Source organism: Panthera pardus, unplaced genomic scaffold (genome assembly GCF_024362965.1).
Source record: "Panthera pardus isolate Hobbes unplaced genomic scaffold, ASM2436296v1 HiC_scaffold_12, whole genome shotgun sequence".
In the NCBI taxonomy this organism is placed as follows: domain Eukaryota; kingdom Metazoa; phylum Chordata; class Mammalia; order Carnivora; family Felidae; genus Panthera; species Panthera pardus.
Window position 1 is genome coordinate 81,757,932 of NW_026526677.1, and position 24,599 is coordinate 81,782,530.

The 24,599-nt window shown below is 34.0% G+C and overlaps 1 protein-coding gene across 2 annotated transcripts in view; it reads left to right on the top strand.

The window, feature by feature from the left end:
- The window catches only part of CNTN5 (contactin 5), a 1,357,742-nt gene that overhangs the window by 1,282,085 nt on the left and 51,058 nt on the right, over positions 1-24,599 (top strand). For both annotated transcript variants that reach the window (XM_053900236.1, XM_053900234.1), the window contains 3 exons: positions 8,432-8,502; positions 10,810-11,044; positions 19,420-19,529. In XM_053900236.1, the coding sequence (XP_053756211.1) occupies positions 8,432-8,502; positions 10,810-11,044; positions 19,420-19,529 (416 nt within the window). The remainder of the gene's footprint in view (positions 1-8,431; positions 8,503-10,809; positions 11,045-19,419; positions 19,530-24,599) is intronic.

Consider the following 24,599-nt stretch of genomic DNA (forward strand, 5'->3'; position numbering starts at 1 on the left):
AGAAAAGAAGATTCTATCTTCAACCTGTAATTAAAAATTTGAGTTTTAGAATTAGGCAGATCTGTATTAATGTTATCTGCTGTTTATTAGCAGTGAAATAGATAAGATATATAAATTGCTCAAGGCTCAATTTTCCCACTTATAAAATGGAGACAATCACAACCTACTCCATTGGCTCTTTATATTAAATAATATAATGCATGTAAAGAGCTTAACATAGTGCCTGGCACATGGTAAATGCTTAATATTAGCCACTTATCATCATCATCATCATCATCATCATCATCATCAATGTAAATGAGTTATTACTTTGTTCAATGGAAGTTTTAACAATAGTAATTATGCATTAGTCACTTTTTTCACATTTAGGAAATATTTTCAGGTTAAATGTATGTCTATTGATACAATAAGTATCATCCACTTTCTTAGCTTATATCTGGCTCCTCCAAGATGCCCTCCTATTGAGAAGTCTCTGCCACAGACTGCACCATCAAGTCTGGCCACTCAGCCCACCTGATGGCTTAGGAATCAAGGGAGCCTTTCAGAATGTGGTGCACAGTACACATGATGCCTCTCCTCTAAATCTCCATCTCTACCCCTGTCTAGCTTCCCATGCTGCATTTGTTATCTAGCCAGATACCAGTCTATAAGTGGATTGTGAAATTGTACCAGTATATGGCCATTTTCTTTGTTTCTTATAGCATAGACAAAAGGAGCAGAAAAAGAGAAGTGTCAAATTAAAGAACTTGCTTAAAAAATTTGTTTCACATTCATATAGTTTTCCAGTTGCTTAGCACATTGTATTCTGACCTGCCATTCTTTCTTGGCTCTGAAATGGAAAAGGACACACACATATTTCTGGCCACAGAAAGCAAAATATTTTTTCTACATTTAATAGGTAAATGCTTGGCCAGATAAATCTGAGTGTCAAGTAGACAATCAGATGAAAATCTTTCCTAGTCTTAGGATTTTCTGCACTGCATCATAGTTATGTAATTGGTTTACTAACAGACTGAACTCTGTGTAATTTTAACATAAAATAATTTTATTTTCTCCATTATGCTTCCTCTAATCTCTGACTTCAGCCCCAACTATATACATCCAAGGCACTTTTAGATATTATGGAAGTATCACTTTCAGGTATTAAAAACTTCCATTTTAATTTAAATAAAAACTTTAATCTCACATCCAGTCCATGCTTTCTCTTGTTCTTTCCCAGAATAGGCTTGAACCAAGAGCTCATTTGTCTTTTCTTTCTTTCCACTTCTTCCCTCACCTTCCAGCTGCTGCTCCAGTCACTTTATAGGCAAGATAAGAAGAAGGAGGAAAACTACTTAGGTAGTTTTCACATGGGTGTAGTACTCAAATGGGTGTTGAGTGCAATGTGTAACAGCATTTGTCCACATGCTGCTTCTTTCTCTTATAAGATGCACTGAGTTCTTTGGAGACTATCCTATCCTCTAGCAGGAAGTTTACTTGGGAGTGATCCCAGCCAGCCTAATCAAACTTACCTTCCATAGTGTCCACTTGGCCCCCTGTAATCACATTCCTGAGCTGCCAAACTTGATGTTCTAAAGAGCTATTTTGGTCTCCACTCTGGTGAAATAGCATCAGACTGGGCCATATTGCAAAAGTCTGAAGCTTGACAGCATTCAGCCAGGATGTGAGATGTAAGCATCTGTACTCTGTAGCAGTGATTTCCTCCTCTTCTCACTTAGCTTGAGAGGGAAACAACATTCCCATTTCCCTTCTATTGACAGCTAAGGATGTAAGGAGATGCCACAACACATTTTTCTACTAAACTGACAATATTTTTTCCAAAACCTTCCTTGTGCTAAAATCATATATATATATATATATATATATATATATATATATATATGCTGGAGGGTAACAGAAAAAGATCATAAAATTTCGTTTCTCTGATTCTTAGCAATTCTGTGATTTTCTATGGCCAATCTCACTTTAACAATTGAGGTTACATTTGACTCATCCCAAGTCCAGAAGACTCATTTAATTTCCTATTAAAAGTTCTTTCAATGTCCATTACCTTCCTACTTCTGAAAGGATCTTGCTTTGTTCCTATTTATACCTTCACAGTTCTTGTTCATGATAATTACTTAGGAAATTTCATTGAGTTCACAAATTATGGAATAAACACAATAAAATTAATATTTTTGTATTGGTTTTCTCTAGGGTTATGTGTATTGGCCTTGTAAATGGCATTTAATGGGGCTTTGAAGACCAGACCAAATGGGACTTGGACAGAATTACTTATAAGAGACAATTAGAAAATCTACTGTTGTCAGGCATTGATGTGTGCAGAGAAAAGACAAAACGTCGTAGGGTTCACAAATGTCTCTCTAGTATATGTTTCTAAAAAAAGATTTATTAAAAAATTAAGCATTTAGTTGAAGTAATTAAGAAAGTCTAAAAGAAAATACTATTAAATGAAGCAGACAGTATTTTTAACTAATGAAGCTACTTTGGCCTAGGCAAGTTTTTTCTACAAAATATATTCAAGAAATAGGTCTCCATTTTCAGAGGCACTTTGCAAGCAGAGATAGTAAGTAATTTTAGCAAAAGCCTTTATAAAAGAAATATGGCTAATTTTTAGGCATGCGCTTTTTTTTAAATGTTTATTTATTTTGAGAGAGAGAGAGAGAGAGAGAGAGAGAGAGACAGAGGAGGGGCAGAGAGAGGAGAAAGAATCCCAAGCAGGCTCTGCACCATCAGCACAGAACCCTATGCAGGGCTCAATCTCACAAACCATCAGATCATGACCTGATCTAAAATCAAGAGTCAGATATTTAATCTACTGAGCCACCCACATGCCCTGGGGCATGTGCTTTTCTGATTAATAGCAAAATGATGGAAGAGTTGTAGAAGACTTGAACATGAAAGATAAAAGAGTGATGAAAGGTTATCAACCCAGGAGTAAATATGAGACACTCAAGTATGACTTTTCATATCTTCCTAGTCCCCATAATACTATATACCAGTCATAAATCATGAACCATGTTCAAGCTCTATGCTAAGTACATGTCCTTTATTATATCATTTCATTGTCATATCAACCCTCTAAAGCAAGAAGTGTTTATCCCCATTTTACAGATGAGAAAACAGAAGTAGAAAGTTTTAAAAACTTGTACAAGGTCACCACTTAAGAAGTAAAGCTGGAATTCTAACCCTTCACCAAAGATAGTGATTTCAAGTTATCTTCCCCCCCCCCATTTCCTTCTTCCTCTTGCATTTTCAATATCCTCTTTCTACCACATACATCAACAAATCTCTTTTAAAGATTATTTTACCCATCCTCTGCTTCTACTTCCTTGGGGAGCCATATAAATAAAGCTAAGAGAATATGAGTTGAGGTAAACATCATTTATTGTATATATTAACCTACTGTGCTTTTGACTATTGCCATTTATGAGAAGGTTCATAAATCAGAGAAATCTTACATTTTCTAAAATATCCTCTTTTGTAAATAAAAAATAGCATCTTGCCTACATTTCCAAGTTCAAACAAATTTGAAAGCATCATTCCCATGGTACTATCAAAACAATATTATCCAGATTTCCAAAAGAATAATTTCTTTTGAGATTATATATGTATAGACTCAATGCTAAACTTTTACTGTTTATCATAGAACACTTCACCATTTTCTCTTTTTGAAATCTAAGTAGATAATAACATTACATAGTATTTATAAATATAGTTCCAGGTACTATGGTAAATAATTATGAAAAAAACCTTAAAGTGTAGGTACTATTATTATCTCTGTGAAGCAGCTGAAGGACAAAAAGTTAAGAAATATTTTCAACTAATCAACTAGAATGCTAAGCTTGAGATCCACACCCAGATCTTTCTCATTCCCACAAAAATGTATTTCAATTTGTGCACACACCTTATCTATCCTAGTGATAGGAGTAAAAGCATTATTTGAACTCTTTAGGATACACCACTAGTACTTTTTGGTTTTAGAAACTATTTAAATTTAACTCTTTTTATCAAGTAAACTTAAATGATTTTGAGTTAACTGAAATATTTGTGTGCTACATACTTCAATTCAGGTAGGTATTTTTTTTTTTTTAATTTCCCTCTTGACTCCCACCATTATCTTATAAACAATGTCCCTTCCTTCTTTCTATTCTTCTGTATCTTGGTTTTCAAATCAGTTGCTGGATTACCATTAAGCTCTTAAATTATATAGCCTCTCCCAGATCTCTAATAGAGCTGTATCATTTAATAGGCTATGTAAACATCTACTGTAATAAATATTAGAAAGTTTTCAGGAAAAAAGAAGATTGGTAAATGATTTTATATTATCTTCTTTTGTTTAGTTTAACGTGAATTAAAGCATGATATTAGCATGATTGACTTTTACAAACTACTGACTTTTTCAAAGTATTACACTTATAAAGAGTTCTTGGAGATTCATGCCTAAAGTCATGCATGCTTAAATTAAAGTACTATATTTTGGTCTCTTTGAGTGTTTATAACAATATTCTAATGTATAAGTTGAAAAGTGACAATAGTCTATATTTCAACATGCCAAATAAGGCACTAAAACAGCAAAGCATTTTCAGCTTGTGAGAAAAGTATTAATTACATTATCCATTTATGGAACAGCATTGCTCAGATAAAAACAGAAGAATTAGAGTTGAACCCATTAACCATGCATGTAAACTTGATTCTCTAATCCAATAAGCTCATGACATTTATCAGTAGCAAAACAAGGGATAAAAGCATCTAGCTGCTTAATTCTAAACCAGGTTTTTGTTAACCATATTGAAAATGTATTTAATTTTTCAACAAATACATATTTCTCTCCACTCAGTGAAAGCATTTATTAGATATTAATTTTATACTTCTAACAAGAATTATGGAACTTGATACCACAAGGGCTCTGAAAGATTGAGTCAAATCTCTACATACCATGAATATGTTTTTTTGTAAATAAAAGGATATAATTAAAATAAATGGACTCCAAAGTGTTGACTGAAGTGATGACTGTGTCTCACCAACTTCAAAAGGAAATGAATGAGCATAGGTTCCACTGATCATCTGTATACAATTAGGAAATTTAAACCATTAGAATTAGAGTACCCAATGAAAACACTGGGATCTTGACAACAAAATACAATGTCTGATGCCTAGCTATTAAAGCCTTAATATTTCTTTTTTGTGTGTTTTCTTTTTTGGTTTTATTGAGATATAATTGGCATATAACACTGTATTAGTTTAAAGTTACAACATAATGAGTAAGTTTATTTAGCATCCATCACCTCACATAGTTACAATTTTTTTCCTTGTAATAAGGATTTTTAAGATCTTTCAGCAACTTTGAAGTACACAATATTGTTAATTATAGTCACCATCCCATATATTACATGCCCAGAACATTTTATTTTATAACTGGAAATTTTTACCTCTTGACCACCTTCACCCATTTTTCCCACCCACCATTCTCCACCTTTGGCAACCATCAAATCTATTCTGTTTCTAGCAACCCCATTTTTTTTAGATTCCACACATAAGTGAGATCATACAGTATTTCCCTGTCTGGCTTATTTCACTTGGCATAATGCCTTCATTTCTGGCAAAATAATATTCAAGCATGTGTATTCTATTTATCTATTCATCTTAGGATGGACACTTAGGATGTTGCTATGTGTTTGAAGACTTAACTTTTCTATGAGTAGTTACTATTATAGCTAGTGAGATTTTTAAATTAAGAACAGTTGATTTTATAGACATATACCATTAAAATTTTTTAATGTTTATTTTTGAGAGAGAGAGAGAGTGCATGAGCAAGGGAGGGGCAGAGAGAGGAGGAGACACAGAATCTGAAGCAGGCTCCAGGCTCTGAGCTGTCAGCACAGAGCCCAACATGGGACTCAAACCCAAGAACCACAAGATCATGACCTGAGCTGAAGTCAGATGCTTCACTGACTGAGCCACCCAGGTGCCCCTAGACACATATTATTAACACAGTGAACCATAATACCTTCTTTGTGTCATTTATTATACGTTAAAATTGGAGATCAAATGAGAAAGAGCAGGATCTTACTCTTTATATTAAATTGATATGGGCTATCTTCTCTTGAAAAGAATTTAGCAGTAATAGGAAAACTTCAAAGATTGATTTCAAATAATAAAAGAAATTTTCCAATATGGATCATTTATGGGTAATTTGATGATGAAATTACCCACAGAAAAACAAGTCACATCATAGAAGGTGTTATATTGCTTTCCCATTTCCTCAAAGTAGAAATTTTCACCAAATATTTTATTAGTTTGTTTTTCTTTTTTTAATTACAAAGTTAAAATATTTGAAAAATATAAATGTATTTTCTAAAAAATAAAAGCATTAATGGACTGTGGAACAATATTACCAAGGCTTCAGAAGAAAGGATAGAATAGTCACTTGTGTTTTATTCTACTCGTATCTTTTAAATGACTTTCAAGAGATGTTTACTGGAGAACCTACAGACTACTCTCCAGCTCTAAGCTAAAGGTTACAAACATCCTCCTTTTGGGTGATGTTTGATAGCTGAATAAAATGGAAAAGAATATTCAGTGCCTATTATTTCCACAAAATCCATGATTATAGGGAAAGTATCCTCAAGGAAGAGGATTCAAAATCCTAAGTTTAGGGCATAACTTTAGTGATTCCAATGTAATAGACAAAGTAAATATCTCTGGTAGATAATACTCATAATATTATTTAACTGTTTGTTGTCAAAAATGAATATGAAGTGTGTGTGTGTGTGTGTGTTCATTCATTTTTTACAAATGGTACTATGAGAAGCCATAGTAACATTGTGTCAACAAAATAATTTGCTTATCTATTTATTTGACTTGCATTGATGATCACAACATTCATAACTCTGAGATTAGCCACTGAGGGGATATTTGGAACCTTAGATCCCTGTTCTTTTATGCATACAGTTAACCCAGCTCCACTCCTGTGTGCCTTACCCTATGCCATGGACTAGAAGATAAATTTAGAACTAGGACTATATAACAGTGTCTTGGGGACCTGGTGTCAAAACAGATATGTCATAGGTTGCTATATTTAGCAATAACTATGACTACTAATAAAAACTCAAATTAATAAATGATTTGCTTGCTCTTTATATAAATTAGTACATATCACAGTTATTGCTTTGATACCATCATTTTTTCTCAGTTGAATATTTTGTGATTTCTTGAATGAGAGACAAAGGGGTATCCAATTCCATTTAATTCTCAGGGAATTCATGACAGTGAACTCCACATATGAATATTTTTAATATATATGTCACTGTGAAAGAAAGATTGGTAACTGCTGCTGTATATATCCTTCTACTTGTGCATGAGCAAGATGAGGACTCATGTTCATGGAGAAAAGTGCCCAAAGATACTGAAATTTAAACCCTGGTGAATAAAAGTCTTTATTCAGTGGAGCCAATTATATATTCACAGACTATTCTCTCCCACCTCCTTTTTTTTCCTTTCTAGTGGAATATAAATTCTGCATCAGTTTTTCCTGTACATAAAATGCTGTATGAATATCTACCAGTAATTAATAACCTTTCATCCAAGTAGGTAATATATGAGAGTGAATTTATTGTTTATGAGTTTATCGATATCATTTAAAAACTATATGCAAGGATATAAAGGCAATGCTGAAGTGTAAAATTTTTAATGCGGGCTCATAGCTTACAAAACGATTTCTTTTAATAGTTTTTTTCATTTAACAGTTCTTCATTTGAAAATGTTCCCTTTCAACTGCAGGTTTTGTGGTTTGGTGCAGTGAAGGAGAAATTTATTCCTTTGAGACATTTATTCTTTTAATAGTTATTCATTTGAAAAAATTTCATCGGGTAGTTATACAATTTACAGAGAGATTCACTCTTGATAGTTTTTTTTAATGTTTATTTATTTAAATAGGTTCTCAGTCTATGGAACTGTTGCCACATTTCCTTAAATTGGAGCTTCCTGTGGGTTCTGGTAAAGCAGTAATAAGACAACCTGTTTACTTTCTAGGAGCTCTTCAAGCCCTGAGACCACAGGAGAGTCACATCATTAGAAAGGAGAGAATTTTTAGAATGAAATTTAACCATTAGTAGATGTCCTTAACTATAGTGTTAATTACGATCTCAATCTTACTACCACAGAACGTTTACAATAGGATTAGTTTGGTAATGCACTGTATGGCCATGAAAAATATATATAAAACTCTCCCACATAGATTTGAAATCAGGGTATCTGTCACAGACATTTTGTTTTAATTAATATGGAATATGACCATTCTAACTTCAAATTTTAATTGTTTGTTTTGGGATTTTTCAGAACATGAGTAGTGTCAAAATATATTCTTACAAGAACTCTCAAATTAAACATCTATTTATTGTCCTCACTCTGGCCTATTTTTAATCCACAGTTCCAAAGACAGCACCCACCAATGTAAGTGGAAGAAGTGGAAGAAGGCATGAGTTAGTCATAGCCTGGGAGGTAAGAAAGTCTGTACTCAGATATCAAAACTTGTTGATTCCTTAGAAAACAAGGCTACATATATGTTCTGTACTTGGTACAGAGAAACTGAAGAATTTTGGTTTGAATGAGGTTAAGAAACACTTTGATCATATATTTCTCAGATGAATATTGCCAACGTGAACCTGTCTCATTTCATATCCAGCCCCAGTTGACTTTTCTCCAAAACTAAAGAAGTATGTCTTCCTGTAATATAGCTATCTCAGAATAAAGTTTGGATAATTAAAACACATCCTTCCATAAACTACTTCAGATGTTTGTTTGGCTTAGTTTGACATTTAACTATTTCACAAATAGTACACTTACTAAAACCATTGGGGAAGAAGAAAATGACTGCCACTGAATTTGTGGAACAGTGCCTTGGCTAGTAAGGATAATAACCCTATTAATAAGGATAATAATTTTTCTTCATTTTAAAAATTATGAAACTGAGGCACACTACTTTTCCTGATAAGTAGTGAAATTAGGACTTTGATTTTGTTCTCTTGTCTCCCTCACTATATGATCTCTGAATTTTCTTCTATAAAGGAAGCAGGGAAGAGGGGGTGTGAGAGATACATTTATTTCCTGTGAAGCTACTATCCTTTTATTGATGCTAGATTACCTCATTATCAAACATAACTATATAGGTCACAGAACTGTTCTTTAGAATATGAAAATGTAAAGTAAATGGAAATGTCTACTGGAACAAACTGGACAAATACCTGATAGTCTCTAAAAGCAATGATAAAATGTACAGAAAAACATTTCCCACAAAGTAATCTCCATGAGCATATCCTCTGTCCTGTTATCCTGTCCATCCCCTTCTTCCTCAGTAAAAATTTATTTCTTATTTTAGATTTCTGCACAGGAATTAACTTCCCAATACCTGAACTTCACTGAGATCAAATCTCTTTAAGTAGAATTCTCATCCTTATCAGCTTTGTGTCTCAGACCCAGCTGCGAAAAGAAGCATACCAAAGACTGGGGGTGACTTATACATGCCAGAAATTTATTTCTCACAGTTCTGGAGCCTGGAAATTTAGGATCAAGTCACCAACAGATTTCAGTCTAGTGAGAGCCTGCTGTCTGGTTAATAGATGGCCACTTTCTCACTTTACCCTCACATAACAGAGGAGCTAAAGAACTCTCTGGAGTTTCCTTTATAAAGCACTATTCCCCTACATATGTCTCTGCCCTCATAACTTGATAACCTACCAAAAGCCCCTACCTCTTAATACCATTGCATTGGGGATTAGGATTTCATCATATGAATTTTGGGGAGATATAAACATTCAGTATTTTGATATAATAGGCTTTGTCTCTTTTCCTTTACTCTATACACTTTTCCCTTAAATCAAAACTCAAAAGAAAAAAATGTTGTCAAGTATTTATTGGGTATCTACTATGTATCAAGCATTAGGTAGGCAGTGTAGTAACTGCTCCTTTGACTAACTAGTCAATCACAATTACTCCTTTCTATAGTGTACAGTTTATGTCCGTTTTATATGTAAGCATATAGTAAGAGTTATTTGAACAAATACTATTTTGTAATGTCTTCACATTAATAAGCCCAAAAACAAACGAAAAAGAAAACACTATAAAAAAAAAAAAACAAAAACTTCTTACAGGGGCGCCTGGGTGGCTCAGTCAGTTAAGCGTCCGACTTCGGCTCAGGTCATGATCTCACTGCTTGTGAGTTCGAGCCCCACATTGGGCTCTGTGCCAACAGCTCAGGGCCTGGAGCCTGCTTTGGATTCTGCGTCTCCCTCGCTCTCTGCCCCTGCCCTGCTCACACTCTGTCTCTCTCTGTCTCTCAAAAATAAATAAACATTAAGAATTAAAAAAAAAACTTCTTATGTTAACATCTCCTATCTTTTCTGTGCAATGGGCTCTGCAGAGCATTACCAACAACCAGATTTTTCAGACCACCAGACCATATGACAATTTTCCCCAACATGTTGCATTCTAGTATGGAACGTTAATTTCATATACATGACAAACTGGTTTAAATTTGTTTCACTTCAAGAGTTTTCAGTATCCTTGATACTCCTCTTAAATATCAACTGATATTAGTTAAGTTTTTATCTTTTGCTTTTAACCCCTTTTAAGTTTCCAAAGACTGTCAAGTGATTGTGCTATATATTGGCTTCCAGGGGATCATTAGAGATTTGAAAGTCTTCTTTTCTCTGGTTATCCATAATTTGAAAAAAAAAAAATGAAGTTTGGTAGAAATGGCTTTTTGAGTCAATTATTTTACTGATAATTAACTGAACTTTTCTTCTTTAGCCAGTATCTGAAGAGTTTCAGAATGGGGAAGGCTTTGGCTATATTGTAGCTTTCAGGCCCAATGGAACACGTGGCTGGAAGGAAAAAATGGTGACATCCTCTGAAGCTTCAAAATTCATTTATCGGGATGAAAGTGTTCCTCCTCTTACTCCCTTTGAAGTGAAGGTTGGAGTTTATAACAATAAAGGAGATGGACCTTTCAGTCAGATTGTGGTTATCTGTTCAGCTGAAGGAGGTCAGTTTCTTTATTCTTATAATTTACATGCAACATTTTATTAATGCATGTTATATGCATGAAACATTTTTGTACGTATATTAGAAAGTACAGTCACACAAAAAGAGAAAATAAAACTTACCCATAGTTTCATTACACTTTTTAAATGTATTTTTTTCAAAAATTTTCCAAGTAATTTTTATTTGAAAAATTGAGCAGTCTATATGTGTTGCTTTATGTCCTTCACTACCTAACAATATATGGGAAATATTTTTCCATGATAATAATGATATTAATAATGCCTATAGCGTATTCTGTTCTCTGGATGGACATTTAACCAGTCACCTTTGGTTTTTTTATCTAGATAATTTTATATTTTAACCCACTAAATTTAAATGTATGTGAACTAAATTTAAATAAATACTTCATTTACATGACCAATAAATATTTATTATTAACCTCATAAACAAAATATCATACTGATAAAGAAGTACCAGACAAGGACTTCATTGGAAATTCTTCACATGATATGATGAAATCCTGATGATAATCTTGTCTAACAGACATTATTATCCCTATTGTAGAGAAAGAAATTGATGTTGAAAAGTTAAGGAACTTGCTAGAGGTTACATACTTTGTAATTGAGAATTAAACCCAAGTCTGTCTAATCATTAAATCCTTGATGTTTCTCTAACATGTTGTTTTCATATACATAAACACATTTAATTCTCAAGATAAAACTACTATGTAGGCAGGACTAATTAAGCAGGATACCCATTTTACAAATGAGTAAACTGTAAAACCGTGACATACTTATGGTTACAGTCAATAGGTGGTGGTGCTCAGGTGTGAACTCACCTTCCTACCTCAAAATCCAGGGTTAAGTTTTAATACAAAAATGCACTTTACTGAAAAAGAAAGAATGATAGATCTAACCCCCTTAGGTGAGTTTTCTCTTAGTTTTTTCTTCTATTCAAGTGCCAAATTTCAATATGCCTTACTAGCAAAAACAATGCCTCACATTCCCTAAACGTGACAAATGATTGAAAAAATGTTCCACCAAAACTAGCACTCTTTCACCTTCTAACAAACATTATCAATATAAACTGACCATTTTACTTTCTTTGTACCCATTCCTGTAACTTATTTAAATAGCTCAAAAGAATTATCTTTTTGTACTATGAGCTACAAGACAGGGGATGGGGTGATAAATACAGTCATTTGAATATTAAAGCACAAGGATAGTGTCTGATTTATGTAACATGTAGTTTTCAATACAGGCTGCCCTGAGTTTTTTTTTTTTTTTTTTTTTAAATATAGAGTCAAATTCTGAAGCAGAAACAAAAAGCTTATCCTAGTATAACAATAACCAGGAAGGTGAAGAATCAAATAATAACAAGGAATCATAGGTCTTCCAATGAGATACTCATGCCTTAGCATCTCAAGTTTCATATGTGTTCCAGATACAGATGATTTACCATAGTACTTATATTACTTAATTTAACTCTTACAACCAAATATGAGGTAGGAATCTCAAGCTTCAATCTACTTTTCAGGAAGCTGAGGCTCAGGTAAAGTAACACTCTCAAATTCACTTCAGTAGGTGAGAGTATTGTAAGTAACTACAGTAAGTGACAGAGCTGAGATTTGAACCCATATCTATCTGACTCCAAAGTTCATGCTTTTAACCACTATCCTATACTGTGTCATCATGGATTTCTATAATAATAATATTTTGTTATTCATCATATATAATGATGTTTTGCATTATTTGTTACTGTAAAACTCTATTTTGAAGTACATGTTTTATTCAAGAAATGCATTTTCTTATTGCTTTAAAATTTCTTCCACCTAATTATGAAGCACATAACCTCACAGGTCACATGAGATAAATTGGAGAGGTTTGTGAACATGCTTTGTGTAGTAACACCAGTGCTGACTTTAAGAAATCAAGATTTGTACACTCTTCTTCAACCTTTGCTTTGAAATTAAATTATAGTAACCACCATGGGTTGTTTATACTGTGTTTCCTTAAACTTGAAATAGCTTGCCTTTGGAGATTACCCTTTCAAGCTAGTTAGGAAATATGCATATCTTCTTTCAAAGGCACTGAGGTTGCTGTTATAATAGATTTCATAGTAACATTTCATTTATTTTGGTAGACTGAAATATGAATGATACCAGGAAATTTAAATCTAGGTAGTCAGCCTTTGTTCTGATAACAAAATTAAAACATATATTTGGCATTTACTCACTAATCATATTTACTAATTTAGAACTTTATATGTAAGTGAGTAAAGTGTTAGCATCATTAAATTGTGTCAACTAGGAAAGGCAGGACAATGGAAAGGAAGAGCATTTTCCTGGAATTGGAGACTCAGGGTTAACCTGCTCACACTAACTGTAAAATATTGCAGTCTATCCACCTCTCTGAGACTTATCCTCCTCTACTTTAATGTTTATTTATTTTTGAGAGAGACAGAGACAGAGTGTGAGCAGGGGAGAGGCAGAGAGAAAGGGAGACAGAATCCAGAGCAAGCTCCAGGCTCTGAGCGAGCTGTCAGCACAGAGCCTGACACGGGGCTCAAACCCACAAGCCACAAGATCATGACCTGAGCCAAAGTTGGATGCCTAACCAACTGAGCCACCCAGGTGCCCCAATCCTCCTCCACTTTAAAAATGAATCCGGAATTAGAACATCTCTAGAAGCCATTACAAATCTGAATCAGAAAGCTTGTCAATTTATTCTGTATTTTTAAATACTCTAAATTCTAATTTTCCTAGAATAGGGAAATTACTTTAAAAGAAGTGAATATTTTGAATATTAAACTATTTTTTAAAAGAGTCAAGGACTGTAATGAACTGGTAAAATAATATATTGTACTCATTCCAGCGCAGGTTCCCCTTCTCTACATCTGCAGATATTCATAAAGATTCAAAGTGTGCCTTTTTTTTTTTAATATTCAAAATGTGGACTGTTTATTAATGGTAAGTTTCATCCTCAACATATATCATGCAAAATGTGCCTTTGTCATGATACTCTTGCCCAAAGTCCAACTGATCTGAGACTGTAGTTCTCCAAAAGACAGATTCTGTCTCTGTTCTTCCATTAACCTAGTTCACTTCCTGATCACCTTAAAAGCCCTCCATATTCTTAGATAAAGTAAAGAACAAGGAGTAGGACTGACATTCTATCTTTGTTCATCAGCATAGTTCTTCCTCTTCATATCAAGATAAATAGCTACATTCCTGGAGTACCATAGAGAAGACAGCTTTTCACAGCTGACAGCAAGTCAGGAAGAACACATATGCCAGATGCTATGTCAAATGTAGCTACCAGCATTCACGTTGTTTGGAAGAAGCAAGGACCTCAAGACAAACCTTACAATACTGGTCCCAACCCATTTTCCTGTGGTCCATCGATGATGGATGATATTCACAACCAGAGCACACTTCTATAAGTGGTTATATGAATTCCTCATACCTTCCATCTTTTTCCTCTCAAGACAGTAAATTGGAATGAGAGTGAAAATTACATTATTATAGGGAAAATTTTGAATGTGATCATTTAGTAAAAGAACTCATCATTTGTAAGTATTGAAACTTGATAAATCACTTGTGAAATGACCTTTACTCTTGCGACTCTGACGTGGACTGTGGCCCTAGAATACTGCCGAAAAAGCTCCAAATAGTTCTTCTGCTAAACTTCTTGAGACTTTGAAACCTTTTAAAATTTTATAACAGAAGTAACCCTAAATGACTCTAGATAACCCTGGAAGGAGAGATATTTCCCTTTTAAGACTCCCATGTCTTGCACCTTGCACATGTACCAATTATCTATACCATTTAAACCAAGCAAGAATTATGTGCATTGTAATCTTGATTTGACTTCAAATCTCTACGGTATACTATAACCCTCTACAATACCCTCATTCTGGAAACAATTCTATTTTTTTTAAATAAAAGCAAAGTTGCAACATATGGGGTTTATAATGCATGGTAGAAATGAAAAAGAGTGATTTTTCTCCATAGGAGAAATCCAACTGGCTTTCACTTCCATATATCTAGAAATACTTATTAGTCGAACTTACATTCATCTTCCACTTAGTCCTTGTTATTATACTTTTGAAAGGAAAAGAACCTGAGCATTCAATTACATCTAATAGAGGGAAATTCATTATAGATTAATTATAGTATAAAATATTTGTTTATTTGTGATATATTTTAGCCTTTTCTAGTTTATTTGGCTTTTGCCTTGTATGTAAAAAGTGTGCTGCTTTTATTTTTATTAAAACCAAAGATCCTCTTCTCATTTGCAGAAAATGATATGCAATTATCTTATTGCAAGTGGAGCTACCACAGCTCAAATTAAAACCCAACATTCATGAGGTGTTATCCTCCAGATCAGTTCCTTGCTGAAACTGAACTCAGTAGGATTTATGTGAACTTGAAAATTAATAAATTGGCATATTATTTGTAAAATACAAGGAATAATTTCATGTCTTTGCCAGATGATCCATTTGGATTATTGCCTGTAAAAGTTCAACTACAGCTGTCTTCACTGAATTTTTAAATAATGAAACCATAACCCTTCTCCCAAGGAGTTTATTAAACTCTCCTTTGATTAATGCTGTTGCTCACCCCTCCTGGGAAGTCAGATGTATAATCAATATTACAAACACATCCCCCATATTAGTTAGAGAACTCCAGCTGTTAAGTCACTTAATAAATATGTATTATCTAAATTCATGAACATGGTAATGCTGTTCACAATGTTTAATCTGACAGAAATTGAAATCTCTCAGTCAGCTTGTTCACTTTATATCCCAAGACTGGAGTGAGTTAGCCATGGCCTAATTAATATCACCATAAGTGAAAGAAAAAAATCTTTTTACGTTTCTGAATCTATTAGACATAACTAGTACAGTCTCTGAAATAAGTCACTGAATTACCTGAGTCTAATAGTAGTGAGAGTGGCAGGAAACTTCCTATTATTTACAGATCAGGAGAGTTTTAGAAATGCACAGGATCTATGACAAGCAGTGCAGCTGGCGTTCAACTTTATCAAAAGCTCTATGAAACGGAAATAAAAGGAGCCGATCATAAGCCTGTAGTGGAGTTAAACAAAATATGACAGGGATTTAGGTGCCTTCTGGCAAGACTTAAAGTAGAGAGCCCAAGTGGAGATCCCAACATCAATATTGAGAAAAGTTAGTAGGTGTGGTGGAGCAAGGAGAAAAGAGAGCGATAGCACAGGGAAAAGCATTAGGTGTGTAAACACAGATACGTTCACAGAAGCAGAACAGCATGGTAGTTAGGATTGCCTTGCTCAAATCCTCTCTACATTCTAACAGCTGTGTGACCTTGGGCAAGTTGCTTACCTCTCTGGCCCTCAATTTTGTATCTTCAAAAATAATGATAGTTATAGAAAGGTTGCTGAAAGGATCAATTAGTTCATGTAAGGAATTTTGAGTAAGACTACGAAATCCTCAATAAATGGCAATTATTATTATCTTTGGTTGTTCCCCTCATCTATTTGCTATTGTTGTTGTTTGTTATTCCATCTGTTCTTCTGTCAGTTATTTGGAAGTAATTGAACAGCAAGAAAATGAACTATCTGTGTTTCCTCTAAAATCTCTTCTGTGCCTCGGAACTGACTCTAAGAAATACAGAATGAGCCTATTGCTGCCTGGTGCCAATTTAAAAGCAACACAGAAAAGATTACTTGAGACCTGAGTTCTAGCTGGAGTTGTTTCAGAGCTAGAAGCAGAGTTTGGATAAATCAACCTGTGTATAGGTCACATTTTCATCTGCAAAATGAGAACATGGATCTAATACATATGTCCATAACTCAAAAGCCTATAGAGATCAGGTAAGAGATATAAATCAGTGAAGTAGTCCCAGTGTGAGATAATAGGTAGTGGTAGGGACTCTGGGCAACCTGAAAAGACTATGCCCTGACTAATGGGACAAACTGCTAATTCTCTCATCTATCAACATCCATGAATTCAGGCTTAGTGTTGCCACTTTTTTTTTTCCAAAATAAGCTAGAAATTCTTATTTTTATATGAAATGTTGAAATAAATTAATATATTATTGGGACATACAGAATATGACTAAAGACTCATTGACCATCCATTTATGACTTTTGATCCAAGTGACTGTCTAAAATTCTTTCTAGGTACTTTCCATTGTTCAGTTACAATGGGATACCCAAATAGAACAGTTAGTTCCTATCCAAACCACATTCTGTGATAGTTACTCTTGCTTACAGAAAAACCTTTCAATCCATGTGAAAATGTTCACCCAGCTGTGACAATACTACTGAAACTGCTGGAAATAAACTGATTGAGGTCAGTTTTTTTACATGCTTAAATTTCAAATTTAGGTCGGCATAGGTTTACTTCTGATACTATTTACTATTTTAATTTGTTTCCAAATAAAAAATGACTCTTCAGTTTTTGTTTGACTCATTTACCTTCATTCAATTAGATGTAGCTATGATATTTAGCCCCCAAGAATGCATCTATGAAATGTCAGCTTGGGTCTGATTCTGAGTTAAAGTCCTCAGAGCTTTTAAATAGAAATTGGGGTGCTTGTTTGAGAAATAGGTTCTTGATATTTTTCTTGTTTTTTAAACTTTACTTTTTAAAACTTTCTTATCTCCATTTGAGAAGTTCTTAAGCTTGTGCAGTACTACAGAAAGCTGAGAGAGAAATTATTTTTTTCTCTGGAGATAGAGGTAGAAAGGCTTCCACCCAACCACATATTTTGTTCTTCTGAAATTATTTATCTCTGTGCAAACTTTTCTGACAAAGATATAATTGCTTCAATAATAAAAAAGCTGAAAGAAGGCCTGTGACACACAAATCTCTGCAATACATTCATTTAAAAGAGAAGCAAAACTGCTTGCTAGTAACAAGCGATACCCAAAGGGTGGCTGTCTGTCAAACACATGGTACCTTAAATCTGGAGATTGGGTTGCACACACCATAAGAACATCAGCATTTCCTTTTGTTTACTTGTAAAATCAAGAATTTTGACCCCTATTAAATAATAATGAAAAAAATCTTCATTTCTGGAAAATCTTCATTTTCTGGAGAAAAAGTTTCTCCAGATAGATGTGTGACTACCTTTCATCAAAACAAGAAAGATCTCAGTAAAATAGTTATAATTCCTTTAATATCTCTAATAATGATTTTTAAATATCTTATTTAGAATTTTGTCATATTTGGTTCCCCGATTCTAAAAGGAAAAGGTCGGGGGGAGAAAGAGAAAAGAAACTTCAATAGATTAAACTCTTACCAGTTACATTTTTAGTGTTTAAGTCTCTAAAATTTTTATACAGCAAGGGTTCTTTAAATCACCTTTGTACAGAACTGTTTGAACTAATATATGGCCTTTATTCTGCCATTTCATTTAACGTGTGTTTGTGACATAGTATTTATGATTCAGCAATGTCAAAGCTGAAAATATTTTGTTACTCACATACAGTGCAACCTCAAGTAAAGTGTACCTCTTGATGGATGCCAATCAGACACGGTGTATTTGGGAAAAAAATAGTGAGAAAGGTCACTAAGCATAGGAATGGATGAAAACATACTTTTGAGCAGTAGGACTGAGACCTTCAGGGTCTTTCTTTTTCAGTCCATACCTATCTTAAAAGTCAACGCATGCCTTTTGAATATCATGATTCATATCATATTATATATACAATCATGGAAATGTAGTTCTGTGGTTGGAACAACAACAACAACAACAACAAAACATGAAATTTTGACTCTATTTGTGCCTACAGGGGTAAAAAAAAGTAAAGTAAAATAATAACAAGTGATATTTTGTGAGTGAATGTTTTAAGGGCCAAGCATTGTGCTAAATATTTTGTATGTATTATTCCACCTAAAACTAACCTTAAAAACCTCTGAGATAAGTACTCTTATTATGTCCATATTACAGATGAGGGAACTGGGGCATAAAAAAAAAAAAGGCAACTTTCCTCAAGGTAAATAATTCTTTTGAAGGCAGAAAACAACAGCAGCAACAAAATAGCCACACCTGATTCTCTAGTCCATGCTTTTAATCATTGTGCTAGACTGGCAGACAATTTAAGTCAGACAATTTAACTTCTCCAGGAATGTCGTGGTCAATCCAAGGATAAAGATCTTCTTTGTTTGCCTTGCTAGATTTGTCATTTGTCTTGGTAAAGACATAAGACTTGACCCAAGTAGAAAAATCCAAAAAGACCATCTTTTTATCTTTTGTTTTTCACAACTACCACAACACTTCATTTCAAAAAAAGGTAGAAGGAAGTAACACCGGACAGATTCAGGTGCAATGCTTTGATAGACATAACTTGTTACCATCAGAGTTTATTATTTCCATTTTCCTTTGTACAGAACCCAGTGCTGCTCCCACAGATGTCAAGGCTACAAGTGTGTCTGTGTCAGAGATTCTTGTTGCATGGAAACATATTAAAGAAAGTCTAGGAAGACCACAGGGATTTGAGGTATGAACAGAATTATTGAAAATAAGCCTTGTTATTTTTGCTGCCACTGCAATCTCCAAAAGAAATAGTTTGGTGACACTTCAACAGAATTATATTCTTTTGAAATTTTGTTCTGTTGCAAAGAAAGTAAGAAATATGCAATTTTACTGACATGTTGTTCATTAGCTGGCTTATTTTTTAGCACAATATTTTCCATAGTATCATGTAAAGAATTTTTTAAAGAGATGAGAATAAACCATTATATAAAAATCAGGAGTTACAGATGGATATTTACTGATATCTGATTTTTTGGTAGTTAAAAATGTTTTTGTGGATAAAAATGTTTTTGTGTATTTTCTTCCAATAAATTAATGTATAAAACAAGTTTTCCTATTATACTGTCTTGGCAGATCTTACCTCCTATACTGACTTCTCAAAATTTGCTTGGACTTCGTGGTATACATATTCATTCAAATGACTTTTTGCCCTTAGTTTTTTTCTATTTTCAAACACAATTATGCAGACCTTTTAATGGTGAACATTTCATAACATTTCAATGACTTCAATGAAATTTTAGCCTCCACATGAACCAGAGGATTGTAGGCAGTCTATGAACTTGAGTATTCTTCAAAAACAAGATCTCTACTTCTTGTATTGGTTTGTCAGGGGGGGATAATTTCTAAAATCAGAAAAATAGTTAGCATCCAGCATCCTTTAAACTTAAATAATTATCAAGTATAAGACTTGTACTCCGACATGATTTCAGACTGAAAACACATTTTTTTAATTCTATCTGAGGTTTGAAATAATGCCTGAGAGATATTTGATTAATATACTGCAAGCATTAGATAGTGATTACTATGATAAAAAAAATTCACACAATTTTTCTTAAGAGTTACAGCAAGGACCAGTTATGAGAAACCATTATCTATGCAATATCATGGATTTGTTTCTGTAATATTGCTTTGATTTACTATTTGAAGTAATAATTCACTATGTGCCATATCATGATTGCATGTTTATTTGACTAATATCTCCTTGTCTCCCTACCCATGCTGCAAAGACCATATCTATTTACCAAAGAATCTCAGCATCTGGTAGTTCTTGGACCATGAGAGCTACAATAAATATTTGTTGAATGAATGAATATCTATACTTTTAATACCACCGTAGAAGACATTGGGGTAGCCTGCCTTGTTACACTTCAGGGGCCATTACACATCTCCCAGCTTCTGTGGGTTTTGTTTGCTCAATTTCCACCTTTGGAGAATTGCCTTCAGTCAGGAATGCTGCTTTCCCTTAAAAATCCCCTTCCCAAAATTAGGCAACCCAAAGCCAATGATTGGCTGACACTGGTCCCTTGACTGAAGAAAAAAACAACTTTATGGTGTATTTTATGGTGCAGTGTCTTTGCTGTGTGCATCAGGACAAGGCTGGATTACCTGAGGCCACACTCTTGCTCAACTCCCTCTCCTTCCTTATCCTTCTATCCTTCCTTCTTTACAGATTTACCTGAAAGCACTATCAAAATAAATCACATACACTTGTATCTATGTCTCGACCTCTGCTTCTAGGGAGTCCAGCCTAAAACAACTACATAAGTACAGACTAACCTAAACCTCTGAATCAAAACATTTGATGTGCGTACTTTTAGAAGGCCACAAAGTATCCTGGTGAACAGAAAAGTGAGGGATCCATGCTCTCACATCTCCAAGTGGTGCTCCTCTCACACAGCCAGCCACTTTCATTTTTTTTTCCTGCATGACAGTCATGTTCTCACTGCAACTCACTTATAATAATAGCTCTTTTGGAGGTCCTACAAATATCACATAAGATTTATATCTGTGAATAATTATTCTCTTTCTAAATATAAATCATTCATCCATTAACTCAATAAATCTTTATTGAAGACTTACTAAGTACCTACCAGAACTAGATTCTAGGGATAAAACAATGAGCAAAATGAATTCTCTGCCTTCATGAAGCTTAATATTGAAGTAAGGGAGGCAAGCAATAAACAAATTAGCAAATAAATGTGTGGCATAATTTGATATGCCACACAATTATGATAAATACTGTGTAGAAAAATAAAATTGGATACGAAGGTAGAGACTCAAAGACTATGCTATTTATAAAGATTTGAAAAGTCACCCTTTCTGGTATTGTGACATTTGAGTTGACACATGACTGAATGAGAGAGAAAGAGACAGAGAGAACAGCAAAATCAAAGTCTCTAAAGTAGTAAGTAGCATGCTGGCCTTGTTCAAAGAACAGGAAGGGAGTGATTTGAGTGAGATAGCAGTGAACAACAGAGAGGGTTGGGTTGCAAAATGGTGGAGAGAGCACCAAGACAAAGACCAGGTTATGTAGAGTGTTGTTAACCATAGAAAGGAATCTGGATTTTATCCTATGAGGAGAAGGCATTAAAAGATTTTGAACAGAAAGAGTCAAGTCAGTATCTGACTTATATTTAAAAGCCTCCCTTAGTCTAGAGTGTGAAGAATAGACTCTAGACAAGACATCAGGGATAATAAAGGCAATTGTTCCAATCTAGGTAATAAAGAAGTTGCTTTTCACTAGAGCAGTCACAATGTAATCAATGAGAAATGGACTTTTTAAAATACATTTTATATGGATACGTGATGGGATTTGGAAATGAATGGGGTGTCAATTAAAACATAAAAGGAATCAAAGATAATTCCAGAGTTTTTTGACCGAAGAAACTCGGTGAATAAAATATAATTCACATAGATGAGGTACTCAGAAAGAAGAGTGGGTGTTAGTGCAAAAAGTTATGGATTCTGGTTTAAATGTGTTTACTTTTATGAGCCTTCTTATATCCAAAAAGTGTTGTCAAGTAAGTCTTATATTAAGAGAAAGGGTAGAAATGGAGCTATAACGCCAAGGAATCATCAATATATAAATGGTTTTATATATATATATGCTCACTGAATCACTGAATGTTGATTAAAAAGGTGTTTCAGAATTGAACCCTATGATGCCTGACCATTTGAACCTCAAGAAAGAAAGGGAGTCTGACCAAAGAAACTAAGGGAGACAGTGAAGGAATTCAGAAGCCAAGAAAAGAATTTCTCTGAGAAAAAATGCTGCTGAGAAATTCAGAAAGATGAAGCCTGAAATTGCAAAATGGATATTGCATTGTAGAGATCCTAGTGACCTTGGTGAGAGGACTTTTATGGAATGCCGTGATCAAGGCTTGACTGGAGATCAAAACAAGACCACCCATGAGTAACATTCAAGAGTGTCAGAGCACATTTTTGCTAAATCTATTTCATTTAAAATGGAAAGTTATCCAAAAAACTGGAATATACTTAAGAACAGAATGTTAATGGGAATAAACCAAATTCTGCAATAATCATCACAATGACTGCATTTTTAGATTCAAATAAGTTAACACAAATTCTGACAACTATTTTTATACTTAGAAACAAAATCCATAGGCACAGTAATCTTTATATCACTTTATAGTTCCTTATAAATTATGTTTAAAAATATGGCATTTCGTCCAATAAAGAAACCTACAATAAACACAAAAAGTAAAGAGAAAGAAATCCAAGCATAACACTACAGAAAACCATCAAACCACAAGAGAAGAAAGGAACAGAAAGAAATGAAAAAACCACCAAAGCAGTTAATAAAACACCAATACGTACATCCCTCTCAATAATTATTTTTTAAAAAATTTTAATGTTTATTTATTTTTGATAGAGTGTCAGAGACAGCATGAGCTGGGAAGGCTGAACTGTCAGCACAGATCCTGAAGCATGTCTCAAATACATGAACTGTGAGATTATGACCTGAGTGGAAGTCAGACACTCAACCGACTGAGCCACCCAGGCGACCGTCTCAACAATTATTTTAAATGTGAATGGACTAAATGCTCCAATCCAAATGATTGAAAAAAAATAAGAACCATATATATGCTGCCCAGAAGAAACTCACTTCAGACCTAAGATACATGCAGACTCACTTCAGACATAAAGACACATGCAGATTGAAAGTAAAGGGCTGAAAAAATATATACAGTGCAAAGGGGAGCAAAAAGAAACATGGAGTAGCAATACTTCAATCAGACAAAATAGACTTTAAAACAAGAAACAGGGTGCCTGGGTTGTTCAGTCAGTTGAGCTCCTGACTCTTGATTTCGGCTCAGGTCATGATCTCGCAATTCCTGCATTTGAGCCCCTCATCAGGCTTTGCACTGGTGGTGTGGAGCCTGCTTGGGTTTCTCTCCCTCCCTCTCTCTCTGCCCCTCCCTTGCTCCTCTCTCTCTCTCTCTCTCTCTAAAAATATCAACTAAAAAGAAAGAAAGAAGAAAGAAAGAAAGAAAGAAAGAAAGAAAGAAAGAAAGAAAGAAAAGGGCGTTACATATAGATAAAGACAACAATCCAACAAGAGGATATAACATTTGTAAATATTTATGTACCCAACACAAAGCACCTAAATACATAAAGCAAATATTAACAGACATGAAGGAAGATGTGGACAGTAATACAATAGTAGTAGGGGACTTAACACCCCATGAACGTCAATAGATAGATCATCCAGACAGTAAATCAGTAAGAAAACAGTGGCTTTTAATGACATATTGGACCAGTTGGATCTAAAAAATATATTCAGAACATTCCATCCCAAAAGAGCAAATTGCACATTTTCAAGTACACATGAAACATTTTCTAGAACAGATTACAAAAAAAAAGAAGTTTCTAGAACAAGTCATAAAAGAAATTTCAATAAATTCAAAAATATTGAAATCATATCACGGACCTTTTCTGACCATAGTGGTATTAAAGTAGAAATCAATCACAAGAAAAAATCTAGAAAGAACATAAATATATGGAGGCTGCTACTAAACAATGAATAAGTCACCAAGAAATCAAGAGGAAATCAAAAAATACATGGATACAAATGAAAAGAAACACACACAATGGTCCAAACTCTTTGGGATGAAGCAAAAATTGTTCTAAGAAGGAAGTTTACACAATATAAGCCTGCCTCACAAAACAAGAATTTTCTCAACCTAACTTCACACACAAAAGAGCTAGAAAAAGAGCAAACAAAACCCCAAAC